This window comes from Sinocyclocheilus anshuiensis, unplaced genomic scaffold, assembly GCF_001515605.1.
Source record: "Sinocyclocheilus anshuiensis isolate Anshui unplaced genomic scaffold, SAMN03320099.WGS_v1.1 scaffold2595, whole genome shotgun sequence".
In the NCBI taxonomy this organism is placed as follows: domain Eukaryota; kingdom Metazoa; phylum Chordata; class Actinopteri; order Cypriniformes; family Cyprinidae; genus Sinocyclocheilus; species Sinocyclocheilus anshuiensis.
Window position 1 is genome coordinate 238847 of NW_015560620.1, and position 19673 is coordinate 258519.

The following is a 19673-nucleotide window of genomic DNA, read 5'->3' on the forward strand; positions in this document are numbered from 1 at the left end:
GCTTGATTTGTTTTATTTTTTTTTATCAGCTCGTTATGAATCGGATGGGTTCAGTGTGTATGTATGAGCTGAGCTGACTCGGAGCGCGCCTGGTGTTTTAAACTGTTGCCTAGGAAGGCATCTCAGTAGTTTTTGAAACACGGCCCCTAACTTCCTCTTGGACAGTACAGCACGACAGTCTCACTATGAGACACAGAAGCGCATCAGTATGATGGAGGAGCCGGTGTGAAGCGGCTTCAACATCTCGGTTAACTAGCGAGATTTTGTGAAAAAAGAAATATACCTTTCTTCTGGATTGCAATTTAAGTGGTAAGTTCGCTTAAAATATATTTTTTTTACATACCTTCTTAGTGTTTTTATTTAGTTAGGTTTTTATGTTTCATAATTTCTATTTTATATCATTGTTTTTTGTGTGCGTGTGTGTGTGTGTGTGTGTTTTCGACTTTAAGTCGATTCAGACCCTAAAGCTGATTTTCGATGTTCGTTTTTTTAAACGACGTTTCATATTCACCTAAATGAAATAGCCCTATTATTAACATTTAAAATTAATTTAATATGTCTACTCAGAGTTTTTGTCATAAGCTACTTTTTATAGATTTCCGACCTGTTTTTGTCGTTTCTCTGTAAACTAAAATCCGGTCTCTTTTAGATTAATAGCCTAATAATAATGATAGGAAAAAAAGATCTACTTCATCAGACCCATAGGCTATTTCATCACACGATTTAGGCCTAGCTGTTTATGCTTTTACTGAATTGTTTATTTGGATTCATTTCTAAAGCATGACACACTGTGTCAAATCCAGTAGGTTACATGTTTTTTTTTTTACGCAGTCTTGTGTTTGAGGAACCCTCACGTTTCTTTGAAATAATATCATGCTTTAGCTTTAGTTAAACTGGTACTTCCATAGTTCACTATAGTTTTACAGAACAGAACAATATCAGAGGACACATTTAAATATTTATCTTCCTCCTCAGAGGATCCATCTCCTCATGTAAAAGGACACTCAAAAACACTTTTTACAGTAATATTTCACGTTTCTCTATTGGCTGTTGGCCTGCTGAAGTCAGTCAGCTGTGGTGTTATCTGACAGTTTGCACATACAGTATGTTTCTGGGAAAGAAAACAACACTGAGAGAGTCCTGACAAGGAAGGTGGAACTGACACATCCCACATTTGCATGTGTGGTTAAATGAAAAGAGCTGCAGTTCTGAGTTTCCCGGCGCTCCTGTGGGAAAGGTGGAGGTGGTTCCTCTCAGCTCTGTGGCTTTGAGGGACAAAATAATCTTTGGGTGGGATGGGATGGGTGGCACTGTCGAAAGGCAAATCTGAAAATTTCCTCCGGGTATGATCAGTTATCGGATTCGGAAGAAGGAAATGTACCTGTGATCAAGACAGCAATTAAGCAGGTTGAGAGGAGACTACCTGAACATCAACTCCCCTGTGAAAAGAACTACTTTAGTATACCTTTCATTAGAGTACTTATTATGTAAATAATAAAATAAAATAAAGATACAGGACAAAATGTCAAGTTATGTTTACGGACATTCAACTTTTTTGAACCACATAAATAGGACTTAAATCTTTATACTGTATGCAAGTTCATAATTCTATTGTCTTTGAATTTTGGTTGAAGTACTGTCAAGCATTTATGAAAAAAAAACTATAAATTAAGTGCTTTACTATGCTAGTGTATTTATTCAGACTTTAAAGTAAAACATTAACATTTAACATTAATAATGTTAAGAATTTGACATTATTACAGAGTGCACTTTTTAAAGGAAGCATTGTCATAGAAGTGTACTCTCTCTTCAATAGCATTTATTGCAGTAATATTATATTATTATCAAGCACAGTTTATTTAAAATATACTTTGAAGATTTGAAGTATACTACAAGTGTACATTTAATCAAATTCAATGCACTTGTTTTTCACAACGGACCTGATAAGCCAGTGAGACTAAAAAAAGCATTCAAACTCAAAAGCAACACACAAGAAACAACTTCAAATAAAGAGAAAGCAGAACATGGGTGAACAAGCTACAGGAAACAAGTTTTTAATGCACCACATATTTCTCAAACCCATTGCATCTACTGAAGGATGCAACTTTAGCAGTTCTTAAATTACGATTCAGTGTTCAGCTGATTAGACTCTCTTTAATGACATTTCTACAATTTACTTATTTATCCTGGTTATCTTCCGAACAAACAGACTGACCACTGATATGAAATTTGGTGTTTTGGTTGTGGTTTTGTGTAGGGTCATGCACGTCCAGATTAAGAGTGAATAAGTTAATTATCAAGCATGAAATGAAACATGAACCTGCACCATAACAGCACACTGCACTCTCATGACAAGAGATGGAAGTTGAAGTTCCTTTATTCTTAGGCGATAGCCACAGAGAGGCCGAAGAGCTCAAAAACATGCGCTTTCTGCTCACTTCTCGTTCAAAAGTGAGGAAAAAGTCACTTTTTTTTCTTCCAACAATCGACCAAGTTGGAATCTATTTTTGATGAGAGGCAGACGTTTTGGTTGATTAATTTCTGCTACGTTCTCAGAAAAGTGTTAGGGTGTTAAGGCTAGCTGATTTGAATCAGCTTTGAACATTAGGCCTTAACCAACCACAGTTTCCATTGAGCAGCTTCCTCATGTGCATGTGTGAGCGAGTTAATGACAAAACCACAGGCGAGAGATAACTTCAGCCTACAACATGGAAGCCAGTATGAGAAACCGGTTATTTTGACTTTAACTACATTTATCGGTCAAGGTTACGTTTCCCAAAAGAGTCATACACCGATTGTAGCAACCAATGGCACCAAGGGTCTCTACAATCTACACAGGCTTACAATGATTTTGGGAAATCATGTCTGCCTCATAATATTGGAAATACTAATCAGACGTATCCTCTTAGGTTCATCTTGTTGTACAGTAGGCCGAAAACGTGGCATTTAATACAATTTGAGTCATATATGGCACATTACAGGCATTTTTCCATCATAATTTGTTCCATACATGCTTTTTGAGCATCAAAAATAAGTCTTGTTTAGTGGGAACTCAGAACAACCCATGTTTTGCATATTTGCTATACTGGAAATGTTGTTCTGTTTTTAAACGTACAAGGACAACCTGCATTAGTGTCTTCTGTTGTTAACTCTTCAGGCCTCAACATGGGCTGTGTGGGGACCAAACCGGAGCAGGATCCTATTGGCAAATCAATGGGCAGCGATGACAATCGCAACCAGACAGCACATTACACCAAAGACCCAACGGCAGGCTCCAAAGCTGTAAGTAGAAGCATTTTGGAATTTCCAATTAAATTGACAAGACATCTTTTCAGGGTTATTCCTTACTGAAAAGTGCTGAGTTGCGCTAAACCATCAGAATTGGCTGTTTCAGCACATTTTGTGACTTCAAATACTGTACTTCCACTTTCTTAGAGTCTGAGAGACAGAGTAGTCTCAGCTGTATGATCATCTTGACTTTGCATATATTAATAAAATATTATATATAATATTTTGAATGCACTTGTATTTTTACATTTGTGACCCTGGACCACAAAACCAGTCATAAGGGTAAATTTTTTGAAATTGAGATTTATAAATCGTCTGAAAGCTGAATAAATAAGCTTTCCATTGATGTATGGTTTGTTAGGATAGGACAATATTTGGCTGAGATACAACTATTTGAATATCTGGAATCTGAGGGTGCAAAAAAAATCAAAATATTGAGAAAATCGCCTTTAAAGTTGTCCAAATGAAGTTCTTAGCAATACATATTACTAATCAAAAATTAAGTTTTACAGCAGGAAATTTACAAAATATCTTCATGGAACATTATCTTTAATTAATATCCTAATGATTTTTGGCATAAAAGAAAAATTTATAATTTTGACCAATACTATGTATTTTATGGCTATTGCTATAAATATACCCCAGCGACTTAAGACTGGTTTTGTGGTCCAGGGTCACATTTTATTTTTGTCCAGGTTTTGGTTATTTTTAAATGTTATTATTATTTATATTATTTGAATACTTCTTTTTAGATTTACTTAATTTAACATTTAATTTAACATTTCTCATTTTTAAGTTCTTCATCTAATACAATGTTTTATTTCATTTCAGCTTTATTCCAATTACTGAAAACATAATTTGTAATAGTTTTAGTTAACAGTATCAACACCGCTCTGTGCTTGTGCTTCTAGCTGCTGCTACCTGATTTACATAACGACCTTAAAAAGAGCTTGACATTTTTATTTATTTAAACAGATATCCTCTATTTGAAAGACTGCCTCAGACAGGTCTGTTTTTGTGCTCAGAAAAGAGAACTGAAATGTCTAGTTTGCTGTTTTAAATACTGCACCTCTTCTACCATCTACAGAACAGAACCACCTCCAACCCAGCTCCTGGGTCAGATAGTAAGTGAAATTGTCTTTGATTTCTAGTAAATAGGTAGGATGTCTCGTTCAGAATGTTAGAGTTTTGTAAAATATTGAAATACTTAACAAAATACACATTTCAACTCATATGGTTGACCTCGTGAGCAAGAGTAAAACATTCAGGGATGTGGTATTCGATGTGTCGTATACATGAAAAAGTAGCTTGTTTTGAGGTTTAGTGCAGATAGTACACTGTTTTCCACATGCATTTCATTCAACCTCAGTGTGTGCTGCAGCACTGGCAGTGCATATGCCTGCTATTAATTCTCAACCTTAATCGCTGTATACAAAGTATGCACACTTTAAAACCGTTGTACCCTGTTGGAATCGTGCTAAACTCACAGCAAGTGTTGTTATAAACACTGTCGTGTGACCCCAGTCTGTTTCTTACTCAGAACCATAGTGAATGTGTGATCACAGCTCTTTCACACTAAAGATTCCATTTGCCTTTAGCTTCAGAGAACATTACCATAGCTCTGTATGACTATGAAGCTATGCATGAAGGTGACCTGGGCTTCAAGAAAGGAGACAGACTCAAAATCCTTCAGGAGTAAGTAAACCTGTCATTCTGAATGAGGATTTAACATGCAGTATCTCACTTCTTTGACCTATTGAATGATTGATTGACTGATTGGTGTGTTTAGGTCAGGTGAATGGTGGAAAGCAGCATCTCTTAGCACTGGTCAGGAGGGCTTCATCCCCAGTAACTATGTTGCCAAGGATACTCTGGAAACTGAAGAGTGAGTAAATATAGTTTGTGTACATTTGTAGTGGTGCCATTGATCTCACAGTAAAGGTTGTTTATAATATGTGATCCTGGACCACAAAACCAGTCATAAGTAGCACAGGTATATTTGTAGCAATAGCCAACAATACATCATTGTATGGATCAAAATTATCGATTTTTTATGCCAAAAATCATTAGGATATTAAGTAAAGATCATGTTCCATGAAGATATTTTGTAAATTTCCTACCACAAATATATCAAAACGTAATTTTCGATAAATAATATGCATTGCTAAGAACTTCATTTGGACAACTTTAAAGGCGATTTTCTCAATATTTTGATTTTTTTGCACACTCAGATTCCAGATTTTCAAATAGTTGTATCTCGGCCAAATATTGTCCTATCCTAACAAACCATACATCAATGAAAAGCTTATTTATTCAGTGTTCATGTGATGTATAAATCTCAATTTCAAAAAATTGGCCCGTTATGACTAGTTTTGTGCTCCAGGGTCACATATAATAATAAGATTGTTTAAAATAATAATATAATATAATATAATATAATATAATATAATATAATATAATATAATATAATATAATATAATATAATATAATATAATATAATATAATATAATATAATATAATATAATATAATATAATATAATATAATATAATATAATATAATATTTTTATAGTGTGTGTGTGTGTGTGTGTGTGTGTGTGTGTACACTATTCAAATGAAACTGATACTTTTATTTAACAAAGACACGTTCAACTGATCAAAAGTGACAGTAAAAGGGTTACAATGTTACTAAATATTTCAAATAAATGCTGTTCTTTTGAACTTTAAAGAATTCTGAAAAAAGAGAAGTTTTACAGTTTCCACAAAAATATTCAGCTGTTTTCAACCTTGATAATATTAAGAAATGTTTCACCAAATTGGAATGTTAGAATGATTTCTGAAGGATCATGTGACACTGAAGTAATGGCTTAGCTTTGCAACACAAAAATAAATGTTAAAATATATTAAAATAGAAAACAGTTATTTTAAATTGTAATAATATTTCACAATTTTACTGCATTTTTGATCAAATAAACAGCCTTACTGTGCACAATAAACTTTTGAACGTTTATGGTTTTTTAATATAATTGTTCATCTATTTATGTATATGTCTACAGGTGGTTTTTTAAAGGTGTCAGCAGAAAGGATGCAGAGAGACAGCTGCTGGCATCTGGAAACAAAATAGGATCTTTTATGATCAGAGACAGTGAAACCACCAAGGGTACGTTTAGCACAGTGTTAAAGCTGAAGGATTTTAGGCAAGGAGTGTAATACTGAAGCATTAGCAGTGTTGTTTTCTTATAGCGGTAACATTTTTACTTCAGCTACACATCTACCAGATCCTTATCTGCCCTTAAAATCATCTGTATCCCCCGCCCCCTCAGGAAGCTACTCTCTGTCTGTCAGAGACTGCGACCAAACAGGAGACGCTGTGAAGCATTATAAGATCCGCACGCTGGATAATGGCGGTTTCTATATTTCTCCACGTATCACCTTCAACACCCTGCAGGATCTGGTCAGCCACTACAAGAGTAAGTACAATACACAAATGCAAATATCTGGACACATTTCACTGGATAATATACCAACCTTTTTCATGAAGGATTGTTTACTCAGCTGGTTTACAATTAACAAACTGTATAAATTTGCATCTACAGAGCAGAGCGATGGGTTGTGCCAATCTCTCACTGTTCCCTGTCTGAGTCCCAAACCTCAGAAACCTTGGGAGAAAGATGCTTGGGAGATCCCACGTGAGTCCCTCAAACTGGACAGACGTCTGGGAGCAGGCCAGTTTGGAGAGGTCTGGATGGGTAAGACACATACGTACTGCTTGCTTTGATATGTATTTCTTATGTGTCTGTTTACTCCAAAAACTGTTGCTGTGCAGTATGCTTTGTTTAGTAGGATCTGAAAGATTTTTCCAGTGTAAAATACAGAACTAAAATGGTTGGTTATGACTCTAAAAAGTCGGATTTGAAGTGTCCAGGCATTTGGCAGCAAAATGCCAGTGAACTAACATTCTATATTAATACGCCAAGTATATAACAAGTTGTTCATGAGTCCCTTGTTGGTCCTGAGCAGTTCAACTGCCTGCTGTTCTTCAGAAAAACCCTCCCGCTCCTGCACATTCTTTGGTTTTCCAGCATCTTCTGCATATTTGAACCCTTTCCAACGTTGACTGTATGATTTTGAAATCCATCTTTTAACACTGAGGACAATTGGGGAACTCATGCATAACTATTACAAAAGGTGAAAACGTACTGATGCTCAAGAAGGCCACACAATGCATTAAGAGACAGGGGGTGTAAACTTTTTTAATTGGATGATCAGGGTAAATTGTACTTATTTTGTCTTCTAGGAAACATGTAAGTATTTATGGAGCTTCTGAAGTCCAGTACTAAATGAAAGAATATGATTGTTCAAAAAAAATGAGAAGAATTTACACATCATCATCATCATCCTGTTGATGCTCTTAATGCATTGTGTTGCCTTCTTGAGCATCCGTAAATGTTTTCACCTTTTGTAATACTTGTGTATGAGTCCCTCAGTTGTCCTCAGTGTGAAAATATGGATCTCAAAATCATACAATCACTGTTGGAAAGGGTTCAAAACCATAGAATGTGCAGGAGCTGGAGGATTTTTCTGAAGAACAGCAGGCAGTTGAACTGCTCAGGACCAACAAGGGACTCGTGAACAACTATCACAAAATATAAAAACGTGAAAAAAAACGATAAAAAATATCGTGAATCATCCAGGAAATGGCACATAGTATTAAGATTCAAGGGTATGTAAACTTTTGAATGGGATCATTTTTATAAATTCAGTTATTATTTTGTCTTGTGGAGAATATATAAACATCTGTTATGTGAAATAGCTTATTCAGGACAGTACTAAATAAAAAGCAACATGCGATTTTCATGATCCCTCTTATTTTGTTTCAATTCTTAACATTTTGCACATTCTGCAAGGGGTATGTAAACTTATGAGTACAACTGTATATATATGGTATTCTCATTATATAAACTATAATATATTATATTTATTATATAATATATTTAATAATTTATGTTCATTATGTATAATATAAATAAAAAAGAGATATAAACAATATTGAGATATAAACAAAATTATTATACACTAGATATAAACATTATAAAATGATGTGTGTGTGTGTGTGTAAACATTTAATAATTGTGGCTTTTATCAAAGCAATAAGTCTCATGAGACATGGTAAGATTTACACTAGGTAGAACATTGAATGTCTTACTGCTTTATCAATAGAAAATACGGTCCCACTTTATATTAGGTGGCCTTAACTACTATGTACTTACATTTAAATTAATCATCACAATCACAAAATGTACATTATTGATATATGAATCACAATGACACTGTTATTCAATCACAACTTATTACAGTAATAAATCATTTGTTTTCATTAATTATAAAGGTGCCTGATGAAGACCTGATGGTAGTATAATATAATATAATATAATATAATATAATATAATATAATATAATATAATATAATATAATATAATATATATATATATATATATATATATACATATATTATTTTTATAATGAATAAATATTATAAAGGTGCCTGATGAAGACCTGATGGTCGAAATGTTGTACTAGTATCAATAAATTTTTTTAGAGCAGTCACATATCAGTGTGCGGACATTTTGTTTGTTTCGTTTGAATTGACCTTATTTTTGTCCTGCACCTGAGCCTTCAGGTTTATGGGATGCGCACACCTTTTTTAAACTTTTCAGTAATTATAAACCTGAAAAAAGCCTGAAGCTGTAGCTAAAAAACTGACCCCAATCTGAAACCCAGCAGTTTCTCAGGTCCTGTCACGCTTTGAGCAGGGAGCAGACACTAATAATGGTATAATGAAAATGAAGAATTCCAGTGTAACTCATCTGTGTTTGCTTCTCAGCAACATACAACAAGCACACAAAAGTGGCAGTGAAGACTATGAAGCCTGGCAGTATGTCTGTGGAAGCTTTCCTCATGGAGGCCAACTTAATGAAATCCATCCAGCACGACAAACTGGTCCGTCTCAACGCTGTGGTCACCAAAGAGGAGCCCATATACATCATTACAGAGTTCATGGAGAAAGGTGTGTGTGACTCTAGACTCCACTGTGCAGAGCATGGCTTTATATTTCTGTTATTTATCTGTTTGTGTGCCTGTGTTTTACAGGCAGTTTACTGGACTTCATTAAAAGCGATGAAGGGAATCGTGTCCAGTTGCCCAAACTGATTGACTTCTCAGCACAGGTGAGGCGATTTGAAGATCTCATTTGTTCAGTTCATGTGCTTTCCTCCCACATACAGAGTCACGTTCCCTTGATGTGGAAGACAGGTTTGCCTTTGTAGATTTTAATATTCAAATGCGATAACCGACAGACAGTAATATTTGTGTACAGAGGTGTGTGTGTGTGTGTGTGTGTGTGTGTGTGTGTGTGTGAGAGAGAGAGAGAGAGAGAGAGAGAGAGAGAGGGTTGAGTCCACCATTAACATGACAATCAAATCCTTTAACTTTCTGTCACTGTTAATCCAAGATAATATCAGTTTGTTCTCTCTTGTGCAAGTGATTCTTTAAAATATCGAAATATACACTTGCGGTCAAACGTAAATAACTAAAATTTTTAAAAGAAGTCTCTTATGCTCACAAAGACTGCATTTATAGAAAACCATTAAGCTATGAAACTGTTTTCAACTTATAATACATGTTTCTTGAGCATCAAATCAGCATATTAGATTGATTTCTGAGGGATCATGTGACACTGAAGACTGGCATAATGATGCTGAAAATTCAGCTTTACCATCACAAGAATAAATTATATTTTAAATATATTTAAGCAGACAACAGCTATTTGAAATTGTGAGAATATTCACATGATTACATTTTTACTGTAGTTTTGTTCAAATAAATGCAGCTGAGCATAAGAGGCTTAGTGAGCATAGAAACTTCTTTCAAAACATTTAAAAAAATCATTATTCCAAAGTTTTGACCACCAATATACATTCAGAATCGGGTAATAATGAAGTTATACAAAAAGATATATTAGGAAATATTAGGTAAATATGACGTGTTTCATTCAAGTGAGGATTTTGAATGCAAGTGTGTGTGACAGTTGCAAAAATAAAAGGGTGCGACCATAAGTTAAAGGGGAAGAGAATTGCAAGCACTTAACAGGACAGATGTGAATCTGCCCTCACCGATAAGAGGATACACACACGCACACGCACACACACACACACACACACACACACACACACACACACCCACACCATTATAGCTTATCGCACCTCTTGCTCTCAGTGACACAAACCCAGTGTAAGCACATCATTAAACTAAAACATTATTTTTTTCTCTGACTTCAGATAGCAGAAGGCATGGCTTACATTGAGCAGAGAAACTACATTCACAGAGACCTTCGTGCTGCCAACATCCTGGTCAACAAGAGTTTAGTGTGTAAGATTGCTGATTTCGGACTGGCCCGTATCATAGAGGACAACGAATACACTGCCAGAGAAGGTTAGTGGGATATGCAGCCAACAATAATGATGAGAAACCAAGTTAATTTAAGTTGGTAAACTGGATACATGCATGTTTCTTTATAGGTTACTGTCAGAGGAAGTCATGTTAATATTTTTTTTTGTGACCTAAGGTGCAAAGTTCCCCATAAAATGGACCGCTCCAGAGGCCATAAACTATGGTTCGTTCACCATTAAATCAGATGTTTGGTCCTTTGGCATTCTGCTCACTGAAATCATTAGCTATGGTCGCACACCGTATCCAGGTTAGTGTTCACCACAGTGCACTGTGAATAAAGGTCATTGTCTGGAATCTGTGCCATTTGTATCTCCTTGTTTTTGTATCTCTATGACTTCTAGGATTTGGAACTATTGTTTAATTGATTTAACTTTGTTTTCAAAACTCAACAAGTTAAGTTAATTAAAAATGTGTATTTTTTAAATTCGATTTAAATTAACTGCCTTATCATTGTCACTGCATTATCAAACATTTAAATAAAAAGTAATGTAAATGTATTTAAAAAAAAATAATTAAAGAGTAATGTAAATGTATTTAATTTCTACTAAAACTCTGAAAAAGTACATTTCTTGACAGTAAATTAAACTATAAGCTTTACTTAACTATATGTGTATAAAACTTAACTTCAGTAAAAATCAGTAAAGGGGTCATGACCTGAGAAACCAAAATTCCCTTGATCTTTTGACATACGAGGTCATTGTACTATAAAAACATCCTGTAAGTTTCAGAACTCAAAACTTTCTCATAAGTCTAAAAACAGCTTATATTGAAGCCAGTCTGCTACTCTATGATGTAATAGTGTGGATAAGCACTGCCTCCGCAGAAGAAGATCAACGCCTGCTTCGACATCACTGCCTGTTTAGCCCCGCCCACCGATTCGTGCATGTAGTATCAAATAACAAAAGCGGCAAATGCAGGTCTGCGTGGAAACCAAACGATAAGCTTTATTTGATGAACTTTATTTTTAATGAAATTCTAGACCACGCCAGTAAGAACCTGGGGTCAGTTGCATAAACTTAGCCACCATGTCTTAAGAACTAGTTTGACCAACTAGTAGTTGGCAAGGGGTAATCAGTCTTACTTTTCCAATACAATAAAGACCAATCTACCTTTTCATAACTGAATTTAAAAATGTATTACCAGCCTTGAAGAAAAAAAATTAGATGACTAACTTTTTAAGGCTAGTCTAAACAACTAGTCTTTTGTTCACTTCATTTTACCGCGGATTCGTTTACAAACAAGGCACAATTGGACGCAGGATTTTCAGAAAGATTGAAACTGAAAGACGATGCTATGCCGACTATATTTGATCCGACATTAATTTCGCACCATACAAGTGTGAGTAACTGTTTTCATTACGTGGGTACTATTGCTTTGTCTGTTATTATCGTTTGATATGTACTGAATATTTATGCGTTTTTAGCCTAAATCACAGCAGCATCCATCTGTGAAGGATGTAGGCTGTCAAATATACACAACTGTTAGCCAATCATAGCAGTTGGGGGTTCGGTGCCTTGCTCAAGGGTCTCACCTCAGTCATGGTATTGAGGGAGGAAGAGAGCGCTGGTCATTCATTCCCCCCACCTACAATTCCTGCCGGACCTGAGACTCGAACCCGCAACCTTCGGGTTACAAGTCCGACTCTCTAAACATTAGGCCACGCCTGCCCCGAATTATACATGCATGAAATATGTAGGCCACTGGCTCTCCTTTCTCATCCAACACAAGGCCGTCTTTGAGCACTCACCTCAGGGGCGATGGATCACAGCAGCATCCATCTGTGAAGGATGTAGGCTGTCAAATATACACAAATGTTAGCAAATCACAACAGTGGGCATTTACTTCCGAGTCTACAATCTGCCACACAGTGTGTTCTGATGAGTAAGGTGATTTTCTGATGAGAAAATAGCCTATTACTTCTAAATTATGATGTTTTTTGATGCAAAAATCTTGAGAACATTATAAGTGGACCTCAAAGAACAGTACAAAATAAAAAAACAAAGGCCCATCATGACCCATTAAAAAAATTAGACACATCAAATAAACCTACAAAAATTTCTTAGAATTAACTAGCAATAACACATTCTAATAACTGTTTCAGTTCTTCATGGTTGAGTTCACATAACTTACTTAGTAATAACTGAGTGAAACAAACTCACTTTATGCTACTGTTAAAAAGTTTGGGGTTGGTCAAATTTTGAAAAACATCTCTTATGCTCACCAAGGCTTTATTTATTTGATCAAATATATTATAAACAGTAATATTGTGACATATCATTACAATTTAAAATAATTGTTTTTTTAAATCATTTGTTTTAATATATTTGTATTCCTGTGATGGCAGCATCAGTGAATTTTCAGCATCACTGTCAATGTCACATGATCCTTCAGAAATCATTCTAATATTCTGATTTGCTGCTCAAGAAACATTTCTTATTAATATCAATGTTGAAAACAGTTGTGCCGCAGCTTTTATGGAAACCATGATATGTTTTGTCAGTATTATTTAATGAATAGAAAATGAATATGAAATATAAATCTTAATTTAATGCATCCTTGTTGAATAAAAGTATTAATTTCTTTCCAAAAACAGTCTTACCAACCTCAAACTTTTATAACAGTAACAGTAATATATTTAACGGTAGTTTTACAGTGCATTTTTTTAAATCTTTGTTTTTCAATTGAATAGCAGCTAATCTGCATGTATCTATTCATCATCATTTATAAGAAACTCTCACTTCAACCCTGTTGTACTGTGACATTTCCTCTTTTTTTTTTTTTTAAATAATAATAATTAGTTTTTCCTGTCATAATATTTGGAATAAATAATTATTTATAAAATAAAATTATTTTTCACCACCTGGTTCAGACAGAAGTAAGTTTCAGGCTTTATCATATCTGGTGCAGTAATACTAGCTAGCTATGGTTTCAACAATTTCAATTCTCAATTTCAACAGTAACCTTATACATTTTTATACAAAAACAATTTTGAAAAATCCTGAATTGTTAAGATCAAATTGCACAGTTTCCAGAGAATTACCCAAAACTAATATATGGTAACAGCTGATGCTAGAAACTCTGTGTTTATGGTGTGTTTAGGTATGACAAATCCAGAGGTGATCCGTGCTCTGGAGAGAGGTTACCGTATGCAGCGTCTGGACTCCTGCCCTCAAGAGCTCTATGACATCATGCTGGAATGCTGGAAGAACAAGCCAGAGGACCGGCCCACCTTTGAGTACCTGCAGAGTATACTGGAGGACTTTTACACTGCCACAGAGAGCCAGTATCAGCAACAGCCTTGAGATACACACACACACACACACACACACACACACACACATGCACACCATTATAGCTTATCGCACCTCTTGCTCTCAGTGACACAAACCCAGTGTAAGCACATCATTAAACTAAAACATTATTTTTTTCTCTGACTTCAGATAGCAGAAGGCATGGCTTACATTGAGCAGAGAAACTACATTCACAGAGACCTTCGTGCTGCCAACATCCTGGTCAACAAGAGTTTAGTGTGTAAGATTGCTGATTTCGGACTGGCCCGTATCATAGAGGACAACGAATACACTGCCAGAGAAGGTTAGTGGGATATGCAGCCAACAATAATGATGAGAAACCAAGTTAATTTAAGTTGGTAAACTGGATACATGCATGTTTCTTTATAGGTTACTGTCAGAGGAAGTCATGTTAATATTTTTTTTTGTGACCTAAGGTGCAAAGTTCCCCATAAAATGGACCGCTCCAGAGGCCATAAACTATGGTTCGTTCACCATTAAATCAGATGTTTGGTCCTTTGGCATTCTGCTCACTGAAATCATTAGCTATGGTCGCACACCGTATCCAGGTTAGTGTTCACCACAGTGCACTGTGAATAAAGGTCATTGTCTGGAATCTGTGCCATTTGTATCTCCTTGTTTTTGTATCTCTATGACTTCTAGGATTTGGAACTATTGTTTAATTGATTTAACTTTGTTTTCAAAACTCAACAAGTTAAGTTAATTAAAAATGTGTATTTTTTAAATTCGATTTAAATTAACTGCCTTATCATTGTCACTGCATTATCAAACATTTAAATAAAAAGTAATGTAAATGTATTTAAAAAAAAATAATTAAAGAGTAATGTAAATGTATTTAATTTCTACTAAAACTCTGAAAAAGTACATTTCTTGACAGTAAATTAAACTATAAGCTTTACTTAACTATATGTGTATAAAACTTAACTTCAGTAAAAATCAGTAAAGGGGTCATGACCTGAGAAACCAAAATTCCCTTGATCTTTTGACATACGAGGTCATTGTACTATAAAAACATCCTGTAAGTTTCAGAACTCAAAACTTTCTCATAAGTCTAAAAACAGCTTATATTGAAGCCAGTCTGCTACTCTATGATGTAATAGTGTGGATAAGCACTGCCTCCGCAGAAGAAGATCAACGCCTGCTTCGACATCACTGCCTGTTTAGCCCCGCCCACCGATTCGTGCATGTAGTATCAAATAACAAAAGCGGCAAATGCAGGTCTGCGTGGAAACCAAACGATAAGCTTTATTTGATGAACTTTATTTTTAATGAAATTCTAGACCACGCCAGTAAGAACCTGGGGTCAGTTGCATAAACTTAGCCACCATGTCTTAAGAACTAGTTTGACCAACTAGTAGTTGGCAAGGGGTAATCAGTCTTACTTTTCCAATACAAATAAGACCAATCTACCTTTTCATAACTGAATTTAAAAATGTATTACCAGCCTTGAAGAAAAAAAATTAGATGACTAACTTTTTAAGGCTAGTCTAAACAACTAGTCTTTTGTTCACTTCATTTTACCGCGGATTCGTTTACAAACAAGGCACAATTGGACGCAGGATTTTCAGAAAGATTGAAACTGAAAGACGATGCTATGCCGACTATATTTGATCCGACATTAATTTCGCACCATACAAGTGTGAGTAACTGTTTTCATTACGTGGGTACTATTGCTTTGTCTGTTATTATCGTTTGATATGTACTGAATATTTATGCGTTTTTAGCCTAAATCACAGCAGCATCCATCTGTGAAGGATGTAGGCTGTCAAATATACACAAATGTTAGCAAATCACAACAGTGGGCATTTACTTCCGAGTCTACAATCTGCCACACAGTGTGTTCTGATGAGTAAGGTGATTTTCTGATGAGAAAATAGCCTATTACTTCTAAATTATGATGTTTTTTGATGCAAAAATCTTGAGAACATTATAAGTGGACCTCAAAGAACAGTACAAAATAAAAAAACAAAGGCCCATCATGACCCATTAAAAAAATTAGACACATCAAATAAACCTACAAAAATTTCTTAGAATTAACTAGCAATAACACATTCTAATAACTGTTTCAGTTCTTCATGGTTGAGTTCACATAACTTACTTAGTAATAACTGAGTGAAACAAACTCACTTTATGCTACTGTTAAAAAGTTTGGGGTTGGTCAAATTTTGAAAAACATCTCTTATGCTCACCAAGGCTTTATTTATTTGATCAAATATATTATAAACAGTAATATTGTGACATATCATTACAATTTAAAATAATTGTTTTTTTAAATCATTTGTTTTAATATATTTGTATTCCTGTGATGGCAGCATCAGTGAATTTTCAGCATCACTGTCAATGTCACATGATCCTTCAGAAATCATTCTAATATTCTGATTTGCTGCTCAAGAAACATTTCTTATTAATATCAATGTTGAAAACAGTTGTGCCGCAGCTTTTATGGAAACCATGATATGTTTTGTCAGTATTATTTAATGAATAGAAAATGAATATGAAATATAAATCTTAATTTAATGCATCCTTGTTGAATAAAAGTATTAATTTCTTTCCAAAAACAGTCTTACCAACCTCAAACTTTTATAACAGTAACAGTAATATATTTAACGGTAGTTTTACAGTGCATTTTTTTAAATCTTTGTTTTTCAATTGAATAGCAGCTAATCTGCATGTATCTATTCATCATCATTTATAAGAAACTCTCACTTCAACCCTGTTGTACTGTGACATTTCCTCTTTTTTTTTTTTTTAAATAATAATAATTAGTTTTTCCTGTCATAATATTTGGAATAAATAATTATTTATAAAATAAAATTATTTTTCACCACCTGGTTCAGACAGAAGTAAGTTTCAGGCTTTATCATATCTGGTGCAGTAATACTAGCTAGCTATGGTTTCAACAATTTCAATTCTCAATTTCAACAGTAACCTTATACATTTTTATACAAAAACAATTTTGAAAAATCCTGAATTGTTAAGATCAAATTGCACAGTTTCCAGAGAATTACCCAAAACTAATATATGGTAACAGCTGATGCTAGAAACTCTGTGTTTATGGTGTGTTTAGGTATGACAAATCCAGAGGTGATCCGTGCTCTGGAGAGAGGTTACCGTATGCAGCGTCTGGACTCCTGCCCTCAAGAGCTCTATGACATCATGCTGGAATGCTGGAAGAACAAGCCAGAGGACCGGCCCACCTTTGAGTACCTGCAGAGTATACTGGAGGACTTTTACACTGCCACAGAGAGCCAGTATCAGCAACAGCCTTGACACACACACACACACACACACACACACACACACACTTTGACACAACCTTGATCTTGCATAAATCCCCTTTATCAGGATGAAATGTACACATATGTACATTTGCTTATATGCAAAACTTATCCATGACAACCTGTTGACTTTATACATATGTAGTCAAAATTAAATGTGAAAAGTTATAGTGTGTTATTTCAGTGGTTCCCAACCCTGGTCCTGGAGGCACCCCAACACTGCACATTTTGCATGTCTCCTTTCTCTGACACACCAATTTCAGGTCTTGGAGTCTCTACTAATGAGCTGATGATCTGAATCAGGTGTGTTTGATTAAGGAGACATGCAAAACATGCAGTGTCGGGGTGCCTCCAGGACCAGGGTTGGGAACCACTGTGTTATTTAATGATATGCAAATGAATACAATTTCAAAATCTCAGTAATATCAGTTTTATTCCTATCATGCAGAGCCCTTTGCCTTACACTGAGTGTTGCACAACAGAAGCTATATAAAGTTAGAATTTTAATATAAAACGTGAGAAATAATATTCTTTTTTTCGTGTTATAACTTGTCTGATTTATTTGTAAAAACCCAATGACAGTTGTATTTTAGAGCTAATCATATGTGTGTGTGTATGTAATTGAGAGTACACATAGAGCAATAAAATAAATTGTAGCTTTGATTGCTTAAGAAAAGATCATTTCTAAAACTTCAACCTACATTAGGTTTCAAAGAAGTTATTGTGGATTAGGAAATGTATATACATGTATTTGCTCAGAAAAAAAATCTATTTTAAATCATTGCTCCAAACATTTCAGGAAAAAAAGCATCTGTACCTAAGGTAGTTATGAATATTTCTCTTTGAGTCTCTGTGTATTGTTATTTTATGAAGTTGTAAGTTTATGCTTCTTTTTTCAGATTTTCAGGTTTGGTACTTTTACAAGCCTGAAGCGATTTCACATTTGATATGTATCTTACGTGTGCATCTTTTGTTTTGTTGATATTTGTTTGAAATTTTGTGCAATAATAGTAAACGATTTATGTGACAATCTTTTTTTCTGATTTCCTGCAGTCATATTGAGGGACCTTAGCTGTGGCTTCATTAAAAAAAATGTAAAACATGATGCTGATTATGCAGCTGATTTTCAGTACACTTTTCCATGATGTAAAGTCTTTTCCAAAGAGTTATCTATAAATATTATGTAGTGTGTGTATGTTGTTACAATTAGCCCATAAAACAAATACATTTATTTTAATGTTGTGAAGTGTGAAGGAAAAAATCTCATTCACTATCATTCTCATAATAGCAATACAAACTTGTTAAATTATCTTATTGATGCCTTTATTAAACCATGGAAAATTACCACATTGTTAAGTCATAACTAATAAGGAAATGTAATCCATAAATCTTCAAAACTATATAATGGTACATTTCATTTTAAAGGCCTCGTTTAAAACGAAACTTTCTTTAGTACTTTTTAGTTCAGTGTAATGATCATGTTTATTCATATATGTTGCTGACTCACAAAGACATACATTTCTGCAAATATGCTTTGCCTTTTACTGCAATGTGTGTTTTCCTACGCATTATGATATCCAACTGGAAACTTTTCAGACACATTATTAATGTTTATCAGAATTTGAATTCATGTGGCAGTAAATAGTTTGACTATGATCCATTCATTGCTATTACTGGAGGCTTATGAATATTTCTCTTTGAGTCTCTGTGTATTGTTATTTTATGAAGTTGTAAGTTTATGCTTCTTTTTTCAGATTTTCAGGTTTGGTACTTTTACAAGCCTGAAGCGATTTCACATTTGATATGTATCTTACGTGTGCATCTTTTGTTTTGTTGATATTTGTTTGAAATTTTGTGCAATAATAGTAAACGATTTATGTGACAATCTTTTTTTCTGATTTCCTGCAGTCATATTGAGGGACCTTAGCTGTGGCTTCATTAAAAAAAATGTAAAACATGATGCTGATTATGCAGCTGATTTTCAGTACACTTTTCCATGATGTAAAGTCTTTTCCAAAGAGTTATCTATAAATATTATGTAGTGTGTGTATGTTGTTACAATTAGCCCATAAAACAAATACATTTATTTTAATGTTGTGAAGTGTGAAGGAAAAAATCTCATTCACTATCATTCTCATAATAGCAATACAAACTTGTTAAATTATCTTATTGATGCCTTTATTAAACCATGGAAAATTACCACATTGTTAAGTCATAACTAATAAGGAAATGTAATCCATAAATCTTCAAAACTATATAATGGTATATTTCATTTTAAAGGCCTCGTTT

General features: G+C 34.4%; 2 protein-coding genes across 2 annotated transcripts; both read left to right on the plus strand.

The window, feature by feature from the left end:
• Positions 1-195: 195 nt before the first annotated feature.
• Positions 196-14136, plus strand: LOC107681869 (tyrosine-protein kinase HCK-like). The gene is made up of 13 exons (XM_016478238.1): positions 196-309; positions 3158-3282; positions 4376-4412; positions 4887-4983; positions 5078-5173; positions 6343-6446; positions 6610-6756; positions 6883-7035; positions 9171-9353; positions 9437-9513; positions 10624-10777; positions 10911-11042; positions 13895-14136. The coding sequence occupies exons 2-13, from the start codon at positions 3166-3168 to the stop codon at positions 14095-14097; spliced, it is 1500 nt and encodes a 499-aa protein (XP_016333724.1). The 5' UTR covers positions 196-309; positions 3158-3165; the 3' UTR covers positions 14098-14136.
• Positions 14137-14238: 102 nt separating this feature from the next.
• LOC107681872 (tyrosine-protein kinase HCK-like) lies at positions 14239-17549 on the plus strand. Its single transcript, XM_016478240.1, has 3 exons — positions 14239-14389; positions 14523-14654; positions 17174-17549. The coding sequence occupies exons 1-3, from the start codon at positions 14248-14250 to the stop codon at positions 17374-17376; spliced, it is 477 nt and encodes a 158-aa protein (XP_016333726.1). The 5' UTR covers positions 14239-14247; the 3' UTR covers positions 17377-17549.
• Positions 17550-19673: the final 2124 nt, after the last annotated feature.

Bases quoted from the DNA above. Each gene is read 5' to 3' on its own strand.
- LOC107681872 (XM_016478240.1), top strand. From the start codon at position 14,248: ATGGCTTACATTGAGCAGAGAAACTACATTCACAGAGACCTTCGTGCT. The intron at 14,390-14,522 runs GTTAGTGGGATA...TTGTGACCTAAG, and splicing joins CGAATACACTGCCAGAGAAG to GTGCAAAGTTCCCCATAAAA. The intron at 14,655-17,173 runs GTTAGTGTTCAC...TGGTGTGTTTAG, and splicing joins TGGTCGCACACCGTATCCAG to GTATGACAAATCCAGAGGTG.
- LOC107681869 (XM_016478238.1), top strand. From the start codon at position 3,166: ATGGGCTGTGTGGGGACCAAACCGGAGCAGGATCCTATTGGCAAATCA. The intron at 3,283-4,375 runs GTAAGTAGAAGC...TACCATCTACAG, and splicing joins CAACGGCAGGCTCCAAAGCT to AACAGAACCACCTCCAACCC. The intron at 6,757-6,882 runs GTAAGTACAATA...TTGCATCTACAG, and splicing joins TCTGGTCAGCCACTACAAGA to AGCAGAGCGATGGGTTGTGC.